At 47.3% G+C, this 17842-nt stretch overlaps 1 protein-coding gene across 3 annotated transcripts in view; it reads left to right on the top strand.

Moving 5' to 3' along the window:
* ATP11B (ATPase phospholipid transporting 11B (putative)) overlaps positions 1-17842 on the top strand; it is a 208364-nt gene that overhangs the window by 148365 nt on the left and 42157 nt on the right. For all 3 annotated transcript variants that reach the window (XM_069727247.1, XM_069727248.1, XM_069727246.1), the window contains exons 23-24: positions 8735-8794; positions 16186-16313. In XM_069727247.1, coding sequence (XP_069583348.1) covers positions 8735-8794; positions 16186-16313 — 188 coding nt within the window. The remainder of the gene's footprint in view (positions 1-8734; positions 8795-16185; positions 16314-17842) is intronic.

The following is a 17842-nucleotide window of genomic DNA, read 5'->3' as shown; positions in this document are numbered from 1 at the left end:
GCTGGGGAGCAATTCAATATAAGTAGTATGAATCTTTATTAGTTATAAGGATGGTGAAGCATTAGTGAAACATGATTAGGTATTCGGGTACTGTTCACTTCATTTTCTGAATACCATATTTTGAATAGGTATTTCTTAACATTTTTTGCTCACCCACTTTCCAAATATCTGTATTTATTTTAACTAATAAAGATTGACAGTATACTATTTTTATTGAATTGCTTCCCATCACAATTTCTTTTTTTGGTTTTCATTTCTACTTGGTGAAAATATGATATTTACCCTGCCTTGTATTATAACCTCTTGTTTAAATAACACGGGTTCAGCCATTGACAATGGGCACTGTCCCGCTAACGCCCTTTACAACTTTTGGCATACCTAAAACATGTTCAGATAGCATTTCTATACAAATAAATTGGGTCTTAGTCCATCTGTTTCTGTTGATGTCAATGAGGAGAACAGGAATTGGCACTCTAACACTGGGCTGATTGGCCAGAGGGAAAGTTGCAAGATTTTTGTTTTTAGTAGCCACTGAACTAAGGAGTAACCGTGGTTTTAATTTTTATTTCATACATCAATAGTACACATGAAAACAGGAAACTTTGTAATATAACTTATCACAGCAATCTGCTTCTTTCTCTGCCAGGACTGATAATTTCATTTTCAAAATGTTCAATTCACGGGTCTAATGAGTAAAGTGTCTCCTTGTGGAGAGTGACAAGCCAGGTCTGGCTTTCCGGTATGAGGAAACTTATCCCAAGTCATATTGCAAGGCTCGTTGACCCCTTTCACAGCCTATGACCTATATATACACGTCATAGGAGGTCGTGTCTCCGCACTCCATGCAGGTTCCAGCGCTGTTAACATGTTAAATGCTGCTGTCCATCTCCGAAGCATGTCGAAGCCCGCCCAACTGTGCCCTTGTAAAAAGACCATAGGTCACCAATGGGTTGGCATTACAACCCGGGGTCTGCAGGAGACCCCTGTGGCCATTGCTGGATTGCTATGAGCATTGTAGCTAGACATAGCAGGGCCTGTGTAGCACAGACTTTCAGATGATCGCATATTCTAGTCTCTCATAGAGATTATTGAAGCCAGAGAAAAGTAAAAAAAAAAATTAAAATAAAAAAAGATTTGCCCTATTCAAAATAAAACCTTAAAAAATATACACATTTGGTATCGTCGCTTTCATAAACGCCCGATCTATCAAAATATAAATGGAATTAATCTGATCGGTAAACAGCGTAATGAGAGAAAAAATCAAAATGCCAGAATTATATATTTTTTGCTGCCGCAACATTGCAATAAAATGCAATAATGGCCGATCAATACATCGTATCTACATCAAAATGGTATCGATAAAACAGTCAGCTCAGCACACAAAAAATAAGCTCTCACCCGATCCCAGATCCCAAAAAATGAAGATGCTACAAGTTATGAAAAATGGTGCTTTTTTTGTGTGTGCGCAAACTTTGGACTTTTTTTCACCACTTAAATAAAACAGATTCTTTACATGTTTGGTATCTGTGTACGTATAAAGACCTGGAGAATCATAATGGCAGGTCAGTTTTAGCATTTATTGAGCATGATTAAAAAAGCAAAAATTGTGGAATTGCACTTTTTTTTTTTTTTTTTTCAATTTCACCTCACTTTGAATTTTTTTCCCCGTTTTCCAGTACACGATATGGTAAAACCAATGATGTAGTTCATAAAGTACAACTCGTCCCGCTAAAAAAAGCCCTCACACGGCCATATTGACCAAAAAATAAAAAAGTTATGGCTCTGGGAAGAAGGGGAGCAAAAAATGAAACCACAAAAGCAGAAAACCCTAAGGTTGTGAAGGGGTTAAAGGGTCGACATTGACTTGTAGGATTGTTACTTCTAATACTTGACGCTAGAGTCCTATTCTTCTCTGGCGAGACAATTCACGGGTAAAATATGTGTTGAGTGAAGACAGATTTTTCATTATTGAACTAGGAGATGGTGATTGCTGCTCATAAAATTGTTTGTAAAATCTGGTTAGTACCAACTGGCATCTGTAATCTCAGTAACGTAGGCATCTGTCTTCACTCAGTACAGATTTTACTTGCGAATTAGGGGCAGCACGGTGGCTCAGTGGTTAGCACTGCAGCTTTGCAGCACTTGATCCCTGGGTTCAAATCCCACCAAGGACAACATCAGCAAGGAGTTTGTATCTGTGGGTTTCCTGCAGGTTCTCTGGTTTCCTCGCACACTCCAAAGACAGACGTGGCTCACAATGCAAATTCCCTGGTGGTGCTGTGAACATTATTGGCGCTATATAAGCAAGTGACATAAAATAAAAAAATATCGAATTTCTGAAAAGAGCCATCCGTGCAGGAGGAGAAAGGAGCAGTAGATTTATTACAATATTTGTTATTTTCATGTGTAGTTTTTATGATTTATGAAATAATTAAAATGACGGTTACTCTTTTTAAAATTTAAAAAAAAAAAAAAGGAAATAGATTTGTCATAAAAAAAACCTGATTTACTCTGTTCTTTTTCTTTTCTGCTGAAACTTTCCTTTCTCCTTCGCCTCATTGGGGGACACAGACCATGGGTGTATGCTGCTGCCACCAGGAGGCTGACACTAAGTAATACAAAGAAAAAGTTAGCTCCTCCCCTGCAGTATACACCCTCCTGCTGGCCCCCAGCTAACCAGTTCTTGCTTAGTGTCCGTAGGAGGCACACGGACGGGTCTGCTATTCAGACCCAAAGAACTCTTTTTTACCGTTTTTTACTTTTTACTACGGTCGAATGGGGCGACGGATTCTTTCATGTTCCGATCTCCTTGAACCATCAACAGGCGAACACGGGAGTTTTACCTCTCCGTATCCTCTCCTGCGACGTGGGAAGCCACTGCCTGAGCTGATTTTAGGGGCGACGGGCCCCTTCAAGGGCACCGATCTCCCCCCTCCCTTATCAGACGAGCACTGGAGTTTCACCTTCAGTATCCTCTTCTGCAGCCAGGCCTATTGCCGGACATTCAGCCCTGTCCACCAGGTTCTACCCTCGGCTGTACAGAGGCACCTTCCAGCGTGGCGTCCGAGCAGCCCCCACTGCATCACCACTGAAAAAGCGGATGATGGAAGGAGGCAGACGGTTCCTCTCCCCCCCTCTTCTGCAGGGATGGTGGATGGAGGCTCCCCAACCCTGCACCGTCCTATCTACCCGGGCACAGCTCCTACCTGCAGCATCTGCCACCCCCTCCATATTGGGGTAAGTGCTCCGTGAGATTTGGGTTTTCCGGCGGTCAGAGGAGGGCTCCATAGCGACTGGGTCCCCACAGAGCTTCGCGGCACTTTTCCCCTCAGTCTGCGGGTGCGCGCCGGCCGAAGCCATAAATTTAGTCCCCGGCTTCGGCCCTGTTTAGGCTGCATCCCGGGAAGCCCCGCCCACCGCTTGCTTCCTTCTAGCGGCTCCGCCCCCCTATTCAGGCGCTTCTCGTTCCAGACGAGATCTCGGCGGCCATCTTCTTCCTCCTCCATTGCGGTCACTATTTCTTCTGGAGGGGGCTGCGGCCGGCGGTTTTTCAGCGCTGAAGTCAGCGCTATTCCAGACGGGGGACTCAGAACCTGAGTAAGGTGAATCGCCCCAATATCTCCCCCCCCCCCCCCCCGGCACGCATCCCGGCAGCATTAAGGGACTAGCTTTCCCTGTTTTTTTATATACTTAAGGCTGCAATCTCTGGTGCTCCTGCACACTACAGAATGTATAGTACAGTGTGCAGGCTTGCAAACAGAGAGCTGTGAGTTCCCAGCAATGAAGCTCTCATGACTCATTCCCTGGTGACTCGTTCCCTGGTGACTCGTTCCCTGGTGACTCGTTCCCTGGTGACTCATTCCCTGGTATTTGATACTCTGCCCGGTAGTCGCTGGGCCCATAGGTGCATCCCCAGCTTTCCATGCCTTTTTATTAAACCCAGGACCAGCATTCCCTGGTCTTAAGGGTCCCCTAGTTTTAAAAGGGTCACATCCCCAGCATTCTCTGCTCTGCCAGAAGCCGGTCTCCTTTTCCTTAGTACTAAATCAGGCCAGTATGCCCTGGTCTTAAAGGCACAGGGCCAGTAGGCACTGGTCTTAAAGGCACATGGCAAGTATGCCCTCGTCTTAAAGGCACATGACCAGCATCCCTGGTCTTAAAGGAGCATGACCAGCATTCTTGTTCTTAAAGGCACATTACCAGCTTTGCTGGTCTTTAAGGCACTTGTTCCAACATTCCTTTCATGACCAGTATTCCTGGTCTTAAAGGCACGTGACCAGCATGCCCTGGTCTTATAGACTCGTGACCAGTATCCCCTGGTCTTAAAGACACGTGTCCAGTATACCCTGGTCTTAAAGGCACATGACCAGTATGCCCTTGTCTTAAAGGCACGTGACCAGTATTTCCTGGTCTTAAAGGCACATGACCAGTATGCCCTGGTCTTAAAGGCACGTGACCAGTATCCCCTGGTCTTAAACGCTATAACCAGTAGGCCCTGGTCTTAAAGGCACATGACTAGTACGTCCTGGTTTTCAAGGCACATGACCAGTATGCCCTGGTCTTAAAGGCACGTGACCAGTATCCCCTGGTCTTAAACGCAATAACCAGTATGCCCTGGTCTTAAAGGCACATGACTAGTACGTCCTGGTTTTCAAGGCACATGACCAGTATGCCCTGGTCTTAAAGGCACGTGACCAGTATCCCCTGGTCTTAAACGCAATAACCAATATGCCCTGGTCTTAAAGGCACATGACTAGTACGTCCTGGTTTTCAAGGCACATGACCAGTATGCCCTGGTCTTAAAGGCTCATGTCCAGTATGCCCTGGCTTTTAAAGGCACACGACCAGTATGCCCTGGTCTTTAAGGCACGTGACCATTATGCCCTGGACTTAAAGGCTCAGGACCAGTACGCCCTGGTCTTAAACGCAAATGACCAGCATACCCTGGTTTTAAGGGCACATGACCATTATCTCCTGGATTTCAGCATGCCCTGCTTTTAAAGGCACATGAACAGTATGTCATCTTACAAAAGGCACAAGACCAGTATTCCCTGGTCTTAAAGGCTCAGGGCCAGTAACCCCTAGCCTTAAAGGCGCATGACCAGTATTACTGGTCTTAAGGGCACATCATGTATCCTAAGCTGGTCACCCTAACTGAGCTCTGGAGCACTCACATGCTCCCTCTCCTACAATGGGAGCCGTCGGCTAGCAGGGGCCGCAAGTATTCTAGAAAAACGTACAGGTTCTAGAAAATCTCCATCAACATTTGACGGTGATGCACTGGAAGACCTCTAAGTAGGATACCATACCTAGTCGGAATTTTATGGGCGACGGGTCCCTTAAAGGGCTCCGATTTCCCCCCACACCTTCAAGAGACGAGCACACGGAGTGTCGCCTCCATGTATCTTCTTCTGCATCCAGGTCTATCGCCACAACCTGCCCTGTCCACTCGGAAACCTCAATTCTGGGGATGTGGCGTCCACATTTGTGGCGTCCCAACAAGGAGGTTTTCCCCCCTTTGTATCAGATGCAAGAAAGTGGACGATTCCTCTCCACTTCCCTGTTAAGAAGATGGTGGATCGAGGTTTTTCCTTATTTTCTTCTCTGCACGACGATGGCAGAGACCTGCTGGTTACAGTCCCGCATTCTGTCACTTGGCAGACTCGCCGGGCAGAATTTCTTGCGGTATTCCTACCAGTATCCTGGCCGGTGTATCATCAATTAAGATTCCACAGACAGTCGGATAGCAAATCTAGTTCGTTCCGTCTTGTGGTTTCGGGTTCAGCGCTCTACCCTTCCTTAGCCGCATGGGTTGCTTGACCAAAGGGAGAGAATGAAAGTCTCCGGGTCCCAGACCTTATCTACTTCGTTCCACAGTATAGCTGGCCAATCAAATCTTCTGAGCGGGAGACTAGCAAGGGATCGTATCTCTTCTTCAGGCTCAACCAGCAGTGGAAGCATTGGCCAGGACAGTCTAGATCTAAGGGATCTTGGTTCCAAAATGGAGGGAATGAAAAGTATCTCCATTCCTGGACCCTTCTAACAACCTTTGACAGGGCCCTTTCATTTTTCGGATGGAGTTCCTCCGCTCAGCCACTACTTCAACAGAGAAACGTGGTTGTTTTCTGGCATCCATCGTCATTCGGGATTCTTACCCTCACATACCTATTTCTCCTCTCTACTATAATCTCTTCGCCTTTCCATTCGCGAACAGTATTTTCACGACCTGGCCCTTCTGCCTGGCTACCACACCAGAGTGGTCGCAAGGGTCATGACGGTTGTCATGTTCTTCTTGCACCTTAGAAGCATGGTCGTCCTTCCTCTATTTGGTCGACTTTGTAGCCGCTCTCCTAGGACTACGCTGAGTCGTCCATATCACTTGCAATTACCTCTCTATTGGGCTAGCAGCTAAACTTAGACAAGTTTTTTTCCCTCATTCTCAGCCCAGCAGATCCTCTTTGAGGATGATCCTGCCCAAGAAGGATGGTTACTCTCTCTCGGGTCTAGGTCGTGGCCCTTCTACAGGGAGCTTGCGCACTCGATCTCTCATTCCCTCGGTTCTTTCAATTCACTAGGAGGGTTCTGAGGGAAAGGACGTCTACGGAAGCAGTTTCCTTCGCTGCGCTCGTTTTCTGCAAGTCAATCAGGCTCTCAAAGGGTAGTCTCTGAGCTCCTTTCTCTTCCAGAGCCTTCTCCTGGCCCAAGGGCTATTGGGAGATACCATTGCCAGTTTTCTTCTCCCGATCATCTCTCTGTAGAACCGAACGGTACGGCTATTCCTTCAGCAGGCCCTCTGACTTCTGGCGGGTCTTCAGTTGGATAATGCCTCGGCTGTGCCCCAAGTTAGCCATCTAGCAAGTACCCTCAGTGAAGCGCCATGGCTAAGGTACCTCGCACTCTCTGATGGGCCGAGTTCTATCTTCGGTGATCTCAACAGTACATTCCCTGGAGTAGTACACTGGGCGGCAGACATATTCAGCCGTCCGGGGTTTTTCCTCAAGTGAGTGGGAACTTCACTCGGAAATCTTCCATCGGACCTGCCTTCACCGGAGTACTCCAGAGGTAGTTCGGATGGCGTCCAAGCTGAACGCCAATGTACTCCAGTTCATGGTTTGGCCTCGCGATCCAGGACCATTGCAGTGCATGATCTATTCTTCCATGGTACCAATTTCCATAACCCCTCTTCCACTACGTCTGAAACCTTTTCGGAAGCGGGTAGGGCCCCAGTGATTCCGGGAGACCCGCACTGACCATGTCAGGTTTTTTTCTCGCTTGCGGTACTAGTATTTTTCCGGCTTATTGTCTCAAGCTGGAAATATGGTCTTTCTTGCAGGCCTCAACCTGTAGTTCTTCCCTACCACGTACCGTTAAATCCGTGGGACCTTAATGGTCCTGGGCATCTTACAGTGGACTCCTTTTCTGATCCGGATAGACTTTTCTATCAGGGAGGGTCTCTCCCCTTCTTTCTCTGCGTTCTTGTCCTCCTGATGAGTCTTCAGATCTCGACGCTCTGTTCTTTATCTTTTTTCCTTATTACCTTCAAGGCAAGGTTGCCCTCTAGCCATCCTATTCCCTCGTTGCCAAGGGGTATTATATCTCCACTGTTGCAGGGGCATTGTCCTCTCATCTCCTTCGGCTCTAGTCCACAAAGCGGAATGGGTTCTCCATAATCTGGAAGAAGCAAGTGCTCCGAGTGGGTACGTATCGAGGACGACGTCCTTCCAAAGGTTGGACATTTTACTCGGGTTTTTCGATGGTAAGTAGGCTTCCTGACGGTCGCAGGAAGGGTTTAGCCGTTTTTCTTCGGCCACGTTAGCCTGGTGGATTCTTTTCTCCATCCAGGAGTCCTTTCGCGCTAGATGCCAGCCTATCTCCCTGTCTGAGGGCTCTAGGCGCCAGACGTCGGCAAGCACGACCGCAGGCTTGCGAATTTCTCCAGGCCACATGCATTCTTGAAGCACTATATTTCACTCACTTCCACAGATGTGAGTCTGGGCAGGTGGACTTTGCAGGCCGCGGTGGCGCACTTGTAAGTAGCGGCTACACGGCCTGAAGTGATGTTGTCCCCACCCAGGGACTGCTTTGGGACGTCCCATGGTCTGTGTCCCCCAATGAGGCGAAGGAGAAATAGGGATTTTTGTGTACTCACCGTAAAATCCTTTTCTCCGAGCCATTCATTGGGGGACACAGCTCCCACCCTGTTATTAGCTTATGCTTTGTTTTTATCTTTTGATATGTTATACTCTTATATATAATGTGACATGCTTTACGCTTATATGTCGTTATTGATCTCCTACTGCTTTTGCACCGAACTGGTTAGCTGGGAGCCAGCAGGAGGGTGTATACTGCAGGGGAGGAGCTAACTTTTTCTTTGTATTACTTAGTGTCAGCCTCCTGGTGGCAGCAGCATACACCCATGGTCTGTGTCCCCCAATGAATGGCTCAGAGAAAAGGATTTTACGGTGAGTACACAAAAATCCCTATTCTTGAATTGCCAGTGTGTTTCTAGTTGTATCTGTACCAAGTGCTGCGGGTGGCACCTTAGCACATAAGCAAGCAGAGAAAGAACCAATCACAGTGGTCCGTTGTTAATTGCTGTTCTTAGTCTCTCTGCACTGACTCAATAGCCCTCTCAAACATTAGCACTGTGTGTTTTTGGGGTACTATATGTGTTTTTCCTAACTGAATTCAGTTTGTATTACTTTCTGTTAACAGTGTCATTTTTCTCTTTCAGAATGTGTGTTTTATCACGCCACAATTTTTGTATCAGTTCTTTTGTTTATTTTCTCAGCAAGTAAGTTCCCTGTTAAAATTATTCTAATTTCCAGTTGACACTCCCTTAGGTTATAACATAAAATATTACACAGACTAAATACTTTTTAAGCTAATTATTACAGTTTAATATTTAAGGCTATTCATTAGTAGGATAAACTTTCCTAAGCCGTCTATATGGACATAAAGGTCATAGCAAGTTTAATAAGCTGATACCTTGATATCTGTGATCCGATATTTTATTCCAGAGGAATTCATGTTTTTCTTAATATGTAAATGAGCTTTTAAGATCTTTGGGCCTGATAAAGATCTCCCTGCTGTGATTCTGAGAGCAGTGGGTTTGTCAGAATCGGTCGTCCAAACCATGATCTGGGCGCGGAAGCCCTCCTCGCTGCGCATTTATCACCGCTCTTGGAAGACCTACTTTTGCTAGGGTGAGTCTTCTTCAAATTCGCCAATGTCCTTTTCTCTGCCTGGGCTGCTCTGCTTATTGTAGTCGGGGTTGGAGTCCGGGTTGGTGCTTAGTTCTCTCAAGAGACAGGTGTCCACCTTGGCTGTTTTATTTCAGAGAGATGTGGCCTCTAGACCTCAGGTTAGGACCTTTCTTCTGGGGTAGTGCACACTAGACCACGCTATCTGCCTAGATCCGTGGGATCTTAATCTAGTCTTCGAGGCTCTTTAGTCTCCAACATTTGAGCCCCTCAGGGAGATTTCTGCTCTTCATCTTAATTATAAGGTAGCTTTCCTTACAGCTATCACCTCTATTAGGAGATTATCGGTGCTTGCCGCTGTTTCTTGTCGAGCTCCTTACATTACCCTGTACCAGGATAAGTTAGTGTTGAGACCTGTTCTGACTTTTCTCCCCAAGGTGGTTTAGGCTTTCCACCTTAACAAGAACATTGTCTTGCCTTCTTTTTGTCCTTTACCTTTTCATCCGATCAAGAAGGCTCTGCACAAATTAGATGTTGTCATGGCTGTACAGTGTTATTTATCAAACACCGCTCCATTTAAATGATCTGATTCCTTGTTTGTCATACCACACTGCCCTTGCAGGGGCCTGGCCACCTCTAAGGCAACTATTGCTCGATAGATAACGGCCATCGTTCAGGCCTATAAGGCGAAGGCCAGGGTGCCTCCTTTTAGGGTTAGCGCGCACTCTACGGGAGTGGTGGGGGCTTTCTAGGCGGTTTGTCGCCATGCATCGGTCCTGCAACTCTGTAAAGCAGCTATTTTAGGGTCCACACCTTTGCTTCTTTAGATGCAAGTCTTGGCAGGGAGACTTTTCAGGCAACAGTTTTCGGCTGGAGCAAGAGTAGAGAATTTGGTGGTAACAATGTAAGGGACAGCTTTAGACATCCCATGGTTCTCTTTGTCCTCCGATGAAGACTATCGAGAAACTGATTTTATGGGGAGTACCAAAAATATTAATTTCTTTAGAAAATGTCAGATCATCGATATCAAGGTATCATTTTATTCTTAGAAGAGTTGAACCTGCTGACAGATTCCCTTTTAAAGGGAAAACAATTAACGGTTATTAACCTGCAGGTATGAAGTTAATCTTCAGGTTACTAGCGTTCTGAAGATGCCCGGCACTCGCACTGACAGCTTCTTTGCTGGGATTAAATTAACTTTATTCTTCCTGGCAGCCTCAGACGACCCATGTCTGAAGGCCCAAGGCTGCCTGGAGGAATAAAGTTCTTTCCCTCACAACATCGGGGCGCTCAGCGCCGGGCAGCTTCAAAACGCTGAGTTGTTTTTTCTCCTTCGCCTCATTGGGGGACACAGACCGTGGGTGTATGCTGCTGCCAATAGGAGGCTGACACGAAGTGATACAAAAAATATTAGCTCCTCCCCTGCAGTATACACCCTCCTGCTGGCTCTCATCTCCTCCCCTGCAGTATACACCCTCCTGCTGGCTCTCATCTCCTCCCCTGCAGTATACACCCCCCTGCTGGCTCTCATCTCCTCCCCTGCAGTATACACCCCCCTGCTGGCTCTCATCTCCTCCCCTGCAGTATACACCCCCCTGCTGGCTCTCAGCTAACCAGTTCTTGCTTAGTGTCTGTAGGAGGCACATGGGTCTGTTTCAGACCCCAACATTTTTATTTTATTGTTTACTTTTCTGTAAATTTTTATTTTTTAATTAACGGAGTGAAGGGGGCGACGGTTCCTTTCAAGGTTCCGATCTCCCCCGAACCATCAACAGGCGAGCACGGCGAGTATACCTCCCCGTACCTCTCCTGCGACGTGGGAAGCCATGCCTGAGCTCACTTCAGGGGCGACGGTTGCTTCATGGTCCCGATCTCCCCACACCAGCAGCAGGCGACCACATGGAGTGTCGCCTCCACGTATCCTCTCCTGGAGCCAGGCCTAATGCCGGACAACTGGCCCTGTCCACCCAGACTGAGCTCCGTGGCTGTACAGAGGCCGCTCTCTATGGCGTCCGAGCAGCCCCCACTGTCCCACCACTGTGAAAGCGGATGGCACAAGGAGGCGGACGGGTCCTCTCCACCTCCCTAACAAACGGATGATGGATTGAGGCTTATCCCTGCACCGTCCACGCTGCACAGAACAGCGCTGAAACCCCCATCCGCGGCGGCTCCATGCCGGGACGCGCACCAATGGTGAGTGGATCCATCTTCAGAGGGATATTCACATGCTGACAGGCAGCCTCAGCCACTTCCCTGTGGCCCACCTCTCTGAGGTAACGCTCTGGATGGCTGCAAAAATTTAGTCCCCGGCTTCGGCCGATTTGTAGGCCGCATCCTGGAAGTCTTGCCTGGAACACCCCGCTGGTGTTGCCCGCCGGCTACAGAAATTTAGGCCCCGGCTTAGGCCTATTCAACATCGTGTCTGTGGCTCCGCCCCGCAAATTGGCGCTTCTCGCTCTCTGCGAGATTTTATCAACTCTGCAGCTCCCGGTGGCCATCTTGGTCCACCCGGCCAGCTCACACTGGGGTGACAGTATTTATTTATTTATTTTTATTTTATTTTTTTTTCTTTCTGGTCTTAAAGGTGCATGACCAGTATTCTCTGGTCTTAAAGGTGCACGACCAGTATTCCCTGGTCTTAAAGGTGCATGACCAGTATTCTCTGTTCTTAAAGGTGCATGACCAGTATTCTCTGGTCTTAAAGGTGCATGACCAGTATTCTCTGGTCTTAAAGGTGCATGACCAGTATTCTCTGGTCTTAAAGGTGCACGACCAGTATTCTCTGGTCTTAAAGGTGCACGACCAGTATTCTCTGGTCTTAAAGGTGCATGACCAGTATTCTCTGGTCTTAAAGGTGCATGACCAGTATTCTCTGGTCTTAAAGGTGCACGACCAGTATTCTCTGGTCTTAAAGGTGCACGACCAGTATTCTCTGGTCTTAAAGGTGCATGACCAGTGTTCCCTGGTCTTAAAGGTGCATGACCAGTATTCCCTGGTCTTAAAGGTGCATGACCAGTATTCTCTGGTCTTAAAGGTGCATGACCAGTATTCTCTGGTCTTAAAGGTGCATGACCAGTATTCTCTGGTCTTAAAGGCGCATGACCAGTATTCTCTGGTCTTAAAGGCGCATGGCCAGTATTCCCCGATCTTAAAGGCGCATGACCAGTATTCCCTGGTCTTAAAGGCGCATGACCAATATTCTCTGTTCTTAAAGGCGCATGACCAGTATTCCCTGGTCTTAAAGGCGTATGACCAGTATTTCCTGGTCTTAAAGGCGCTTGATCAGTCCGAGGAGCCCTCCGCTGCCGACCCCAGCTTTATCATCTAGTTCCCCTCAGTGGACTTCTTCACTGACCAATCCATGGTTCTCTGACCAAGAGATTGAATCCCTCTGTGTACCCTCTGTGTTTGGAGTGCTCGCAGGACCAATATACAGGGTCCCTATCCTACATGGGAGCCGTCGGCTAGCAGGGGCCGCAAGTATTCTAGAAACGTGCAGGCATCTAGAAACATACAGGTATCTAGAAACATACAGGTATCTAGAAAACGGAAGTTTTTAGTTTCCTGCTCCCTCACCAATGATTTGATGACAACAAGGCTCTGAATATGGATTGGATATTGCCTGAGCTTGCCAGAGCTTCAGAGACTAAACTCCCTCGAGAGCATTTGCCATTCAATTCGGATAAGCGATTCACTGGACAGAAGCCTCTACGTGGGATGCCATGCCTGGCCTGTTTTTTAAGGGTGACGGGTCCTTTAAAGGGCACCGATCTCCCCACACCATCAACAGACGAGCACACGGAGTGTCGTCTCCATGTTTCCTCTTCTGCATCCAGGCCTAACGCCAGACAACCTGTCCTGTCCATCTGGAGACCTGTACTCTGTGGACATATAGAGGCACCCTTTTTGGCGTACGAGCTCCCCCCTCTGCATCACCACTATTTAGTGGATGATGCAAGAAGGCGGACAATTCCTCTCCACTTCCCTGTTAAGAGGTTGATGGATCGAGGGTTCCTAATTTTTATCTCTGCACCGTGAAAAGAGGAGATGGCAAGAGACTATGACCTGCTGGATGCAGCCGCACATTCTGCCATGGGGCAGATTAACCGGGTAGAATCTCCTGTGGTATACCTACCAGTATCCCTACCTGATGGGTCATCAATTAAAAATACCACGGACTGTCAGATAGCAAATCTGGTTCGTTCCGTCTTGCGGCTTCGGGTCCAGCGCTCTATCCTCCCTAGCGGCCGCATGGATTGTTAGAGCAATGGTCTCCTGGCTGGAGACCTTAACTACCCTGATTCACACCAGCAACAACTGGCCAATCAAATCCTTTGAGCGGGAGACTGACAAAGGATTGTCCAGCACAGTCTAGATCTAAGGGATCTTGGTTCCAAACAGGGGAACGAAAAGTAAGATCGACCCTGGACCTCAAACTTCTAACAACCTTTGACATGGTCCTTCTTCTTTGGATGGAGTTCCTCCACTCAGCCATTACTTCAACAGAAAAAGGTGCAGTTTCCGGCATCCATCGACATTCGGGTTGCTTGCCCTCTGCAAAAATTCCTTCGCCTTTCCATTCGTCAGCAGCATTTTCAAGTCACAACCTTGTCCTTCGGCCTTGCTTCTGCACCCAGAGTGTTGGCACGGGTCATGGTAGATGTCATGTTTCTCTTGCACTCTAGAGGCGTGCTCGTCCTGCCCTGTTTGGTCTGTCTAGCCGCCCTTCCAGGACTACGCTGAGTCGTCTATTTCTCTTGCGATACCTTCTCTCCTGGGCTGGCAGCTACACTTAGACAAGTTCTCCTCATTTCCAGCCCAGCAGATATCCTTTTTGAGGATGATCCTGCACACTTCTAGAAGGATGGTAATTCTTCCTCGAGACAAGGTCATGGCCCTTCAACAGGGAGCTCGCGCAAGGAGACTTCTGAGGACTTGATTACTCACCCCCTCATTTCATTCGATTTGCTAAAAGAGTTCTGAGGAAGAATGGTGACGACAATGGAAGCGGTTTCCTTCGCTCCGCTCGTTTTCAGCAAGTCAAACTAACTTTCAGACAGTAGTCTCTGAGCTCCTTCTTCATCCAGGGCCTTTCTCCCGGTTCAATGGTTATTGGTAACTACCAATGCCAGTCTTCTTCTCCCCATCATTGTTCTGGAGATCCGAACGGTAGTTTTACAGCAGGTCCACTGCCTTCTGGCGGGTCACCCTATCCGAATTCAATTGGATAATGCCACGGCTGTGCCTTACGTCAGTCATCTAGCAGGTACCCACGGTCAGGCGCCATAACCGAGGTACCTCACTTTCTCTGATGGGCCGAAGTCTATTATTCAGTGATCTCGGCAGTATATATCCCAGAAGTAGAACTCTGAACTGCAAACAAATTCAGCCGTCAGGGTTCCGCCTCAAGTCAGTGGGAACTTCACCCCGAAGTCTTCCATCAGATCTGTCCTTACTGGAGCTCTCCAGTTGTAGGTGGGATGACATCCAGACTGAAGGCCAATGTACTCAAGTTCGTGGTTCGGCCTCGAGATCCAAGAGCCATCGCCTCTCCATGCTCTGGTTCTGCCGTGGTACCAGTTTCCATAACTCCCCTTCCACTGCTTCCGAAAGCCATTCGGAAGCAGAAAGGGGCCCCAGTGATCCTCAGAGATCCGCACTGACCACGTCCGGTTTTTGTTTGCGGAGCTAGTATCTTCTCGCCTTATCGCAGCACAACTGCAAGTAGGGACTTTCTCACAGGGAGTTTTCACACGTAGTTCTTCCCTATCGCATACAGTTAGATCATTGGGACCTTATTATTCCTAGGAGCCTTACAGTAGGCTCCTTTTTCATCCGGGCAGACTTTACTATCAGGGAAAGTCGTCCCGTTCTCCTCTGCGATATTCTCACTCTGACGAGTCTTCGGAGCTAGCTTCTCTGCTCTTTCAGACTTTTTTCCCTTATTACCTTCGAGGCAAGGTTGTCCTCAGGCCATCTCCATCCCTTGTTACCAAGGTGGTACTGTATTACCACTGTTATGAGGGCTTAGTTCTTCCCTCATCTCTTTTGGCTCCAGTCCACAAAATGGAATAAGATCCCCCATATTCTGGACGAAGTGAGTGCTCTGAGTAGGTACGTCTTGAGGACGGCGTCCTTCTGAAGGTTGGACATTTATTTGGGCTTCCTGACGGTAGAGGAAGGCTTCCTGACATTTTCAGGAAGGGTTTAGCCGTTTCATCGACCATGATAACATGGTGAATTCTTTTCACCATCCAGGAGTCCTTCCGTGCTAGATGTCAGCGTATCTCCCTGTCTATCAAGTGTCCTAGGCACCAGGCGTCTGCAAGGCACGCCTGCAAGCTTGCGGATTCGTCCAGTCCGCATGCATTCTTGAAGCACTATAATTCCCACACTTCCACAGATGTGAGTCTGGGCAGGCGGACTCTGCAGGCCGCGGTGGCGCACTTGTAAGTAGCGGTTACACAGGGCCTGATCTATTGTTGTCCCCACCCAGGGACTGCTTTGGGACGTCCCACGGTCTGTGTCCCCCAATGAGGCGAAGGAGAAATAGGGATTTTTGTGTACTCACCGTAAAATCCTTTTCTCCGAGCCATTCATTGGGGGACACAGCTCCCACCCTGTTATTAGCTTATGCTTGTTTTTTTAGAATATGACATGCTATACGCTCATATATTGTTATTGATCTCCTACTGCTTTTGCACCGAACTGGTTAGCTGAGAGCCAGCAGGGGGGTGTATACTGCAGGGGAGGAGCTAAATTTTTTTTATCACTTAGTGTCAGCCTCCTATTGGCAGCAGCATACACCCACGGTCTGTGTCCCCCAATGAATGGCTCGTTGAAAAGGATTTTACGGTGAGTACACAAAAATCCCTATTTTTTTAACATGACAGGTACCATGTAATCTGATGTCACTTTTTGGTAGCCTTTTCTAATCCATGCACGTTACTAGCACAGTTCTAATTTCTTGTTTCCTTTACAGACACTGTATGACAGTGTGTATCTGACTTTGTACAATATTTGTTTCACTTCTTTACCTATTCTGATGTACAGTCTGTTTGAACAACATGTGCATCCACATGTGTTACACACCAAACCTGGTCTCTATAGGTGAGTAGCTTATTAATAAAAACATATTGAAGAATGCTTTACAGTTTAAAGGCTATTTAAAGTGACCCTGTCACTAGGTTTGGCCAATATAAGATACGGTCATCACCTTTCAGGGCTGATATAGAGCATTCTATAATGCTGTACATCTGCCCCCAACCAGACCTGTAAGAGAAGAAAAATAACTTTTATTATACTCACCTGCGGGGCGGTCCGGCCCGGTGGGCATCGCTGGTCTTGGCCCGGCGCCTCCCATCTTCTTACGATCCTCGTCCTCCTGCTTGCTTTGTGTGGATGGCGCTTCCCTGCATCATCCACACAGTCTCCTCAGCACAGAGGTCCGGCGCAGGCGCACTTCTCTGTCCTGTTGAGGGCAGAGCAAAAGTACTGCAGTGTGCATGTGCCAGGGCTTTTTGACCTTTCCCAGCACCTGCGCACTGCAGTACTTTGCTCTGCCCTCAACAGGACAGATAAGTACACCTGCGCAGGAGCGTGGTGCTGAGGAGACGCGTCATCCACATAAAGCAAGCAGGATAATGGCATCGCAAGAAGAAGGGAGGCGCCGGACCAAGACCAGCGACTCCTATCGGACCAGACCAACCCGCAGGTTAGTATAATAAGTTATTTTTCTTTTCTTACAGGTCGTGTTGGGGGCAGATATCCAGCATTATAGAATGCTCTATATCAGCCCTGAAAGTTGATGGCCGTATCTCTTATCGGCCAAACCTGGTGACAGGTTCCCTTTTAATGGAAATGTGCTTGTTATATAATTAAGGCTCCATTCACCATCTGTGTGCTGTCATTGATCCATACAACCATCATTTTTAAAAACTGATCTGTGGGACTCAAGGCCTGTCCTATTCTCAAATATAGCATTTCTGCCGTTTGTCAGTCTGCAGGGGAGTGCTGGATGTGTTTTACATAGTGCAGGTGATTTACAACATCTGAGAGTATTTCTCCGTCTATTGTGTCACTGTCAGCTGTGATCAAATCAGATGTCATGTGGATGAAAAGTTGCCGGCTCTGCACCGGAGCGCGCATCAAAGGGAAGGAGGAGACCTATGACCTAAATAATAAATAACACTCTTGATAAATAAAGGCCAGGTTTATCAAACAGCATGAACCAATATACTAAATCTGGCATATTTTAAGACCAGCAAGGAGAAATCTGCATTATTTAAAAATGGCCTATATTAATAAGCATCACCCAATGCATGTGTAGTGTTCATCACATACATGGCAGAAGAATGCCATTTTATATCTTAATTGAAAATGTCCATCTTTTAGACTAACCAAACACAAATTAATCATGGCTCTCTACAAATTATGAAAATACATGTAGAAGACTCCCAAAGATGTCCAAATCGTACAAACACATGAGGTCATGAACTCCACAAGTAAAATCAAAAATAATTTATTTAACAAAGAAAATCCAAAGTACACAGAGAGTAAAAAAATAAGAATAAAAAATAGCGTCCATAGTGAAAACTCGAAACAGGAAAGCGGAGAAGCACCAGCTGGCTATAGATGAT

The sequence above is a fragment of the Ranitomeya imitator genome, chromosome 5 (assembly GCF_032444005.1).
Source record: "Ranitomeya imitator isolate aRanImi1 chromosome 5, aRanImi1.pri, whole genome shotgun sequence".
Lineage (NCBI taxonomy): Eukaryota > Metazoa > Chordata > Amphibia > Anura > Dendrobatidae > Ranitomeya > Ranitomeya imitator.
The sequence above is the reverse complement of the archived record's forward strand: the minus strand, read 5'-3'. Positions and strand labels throughout refer to the sequence as shown.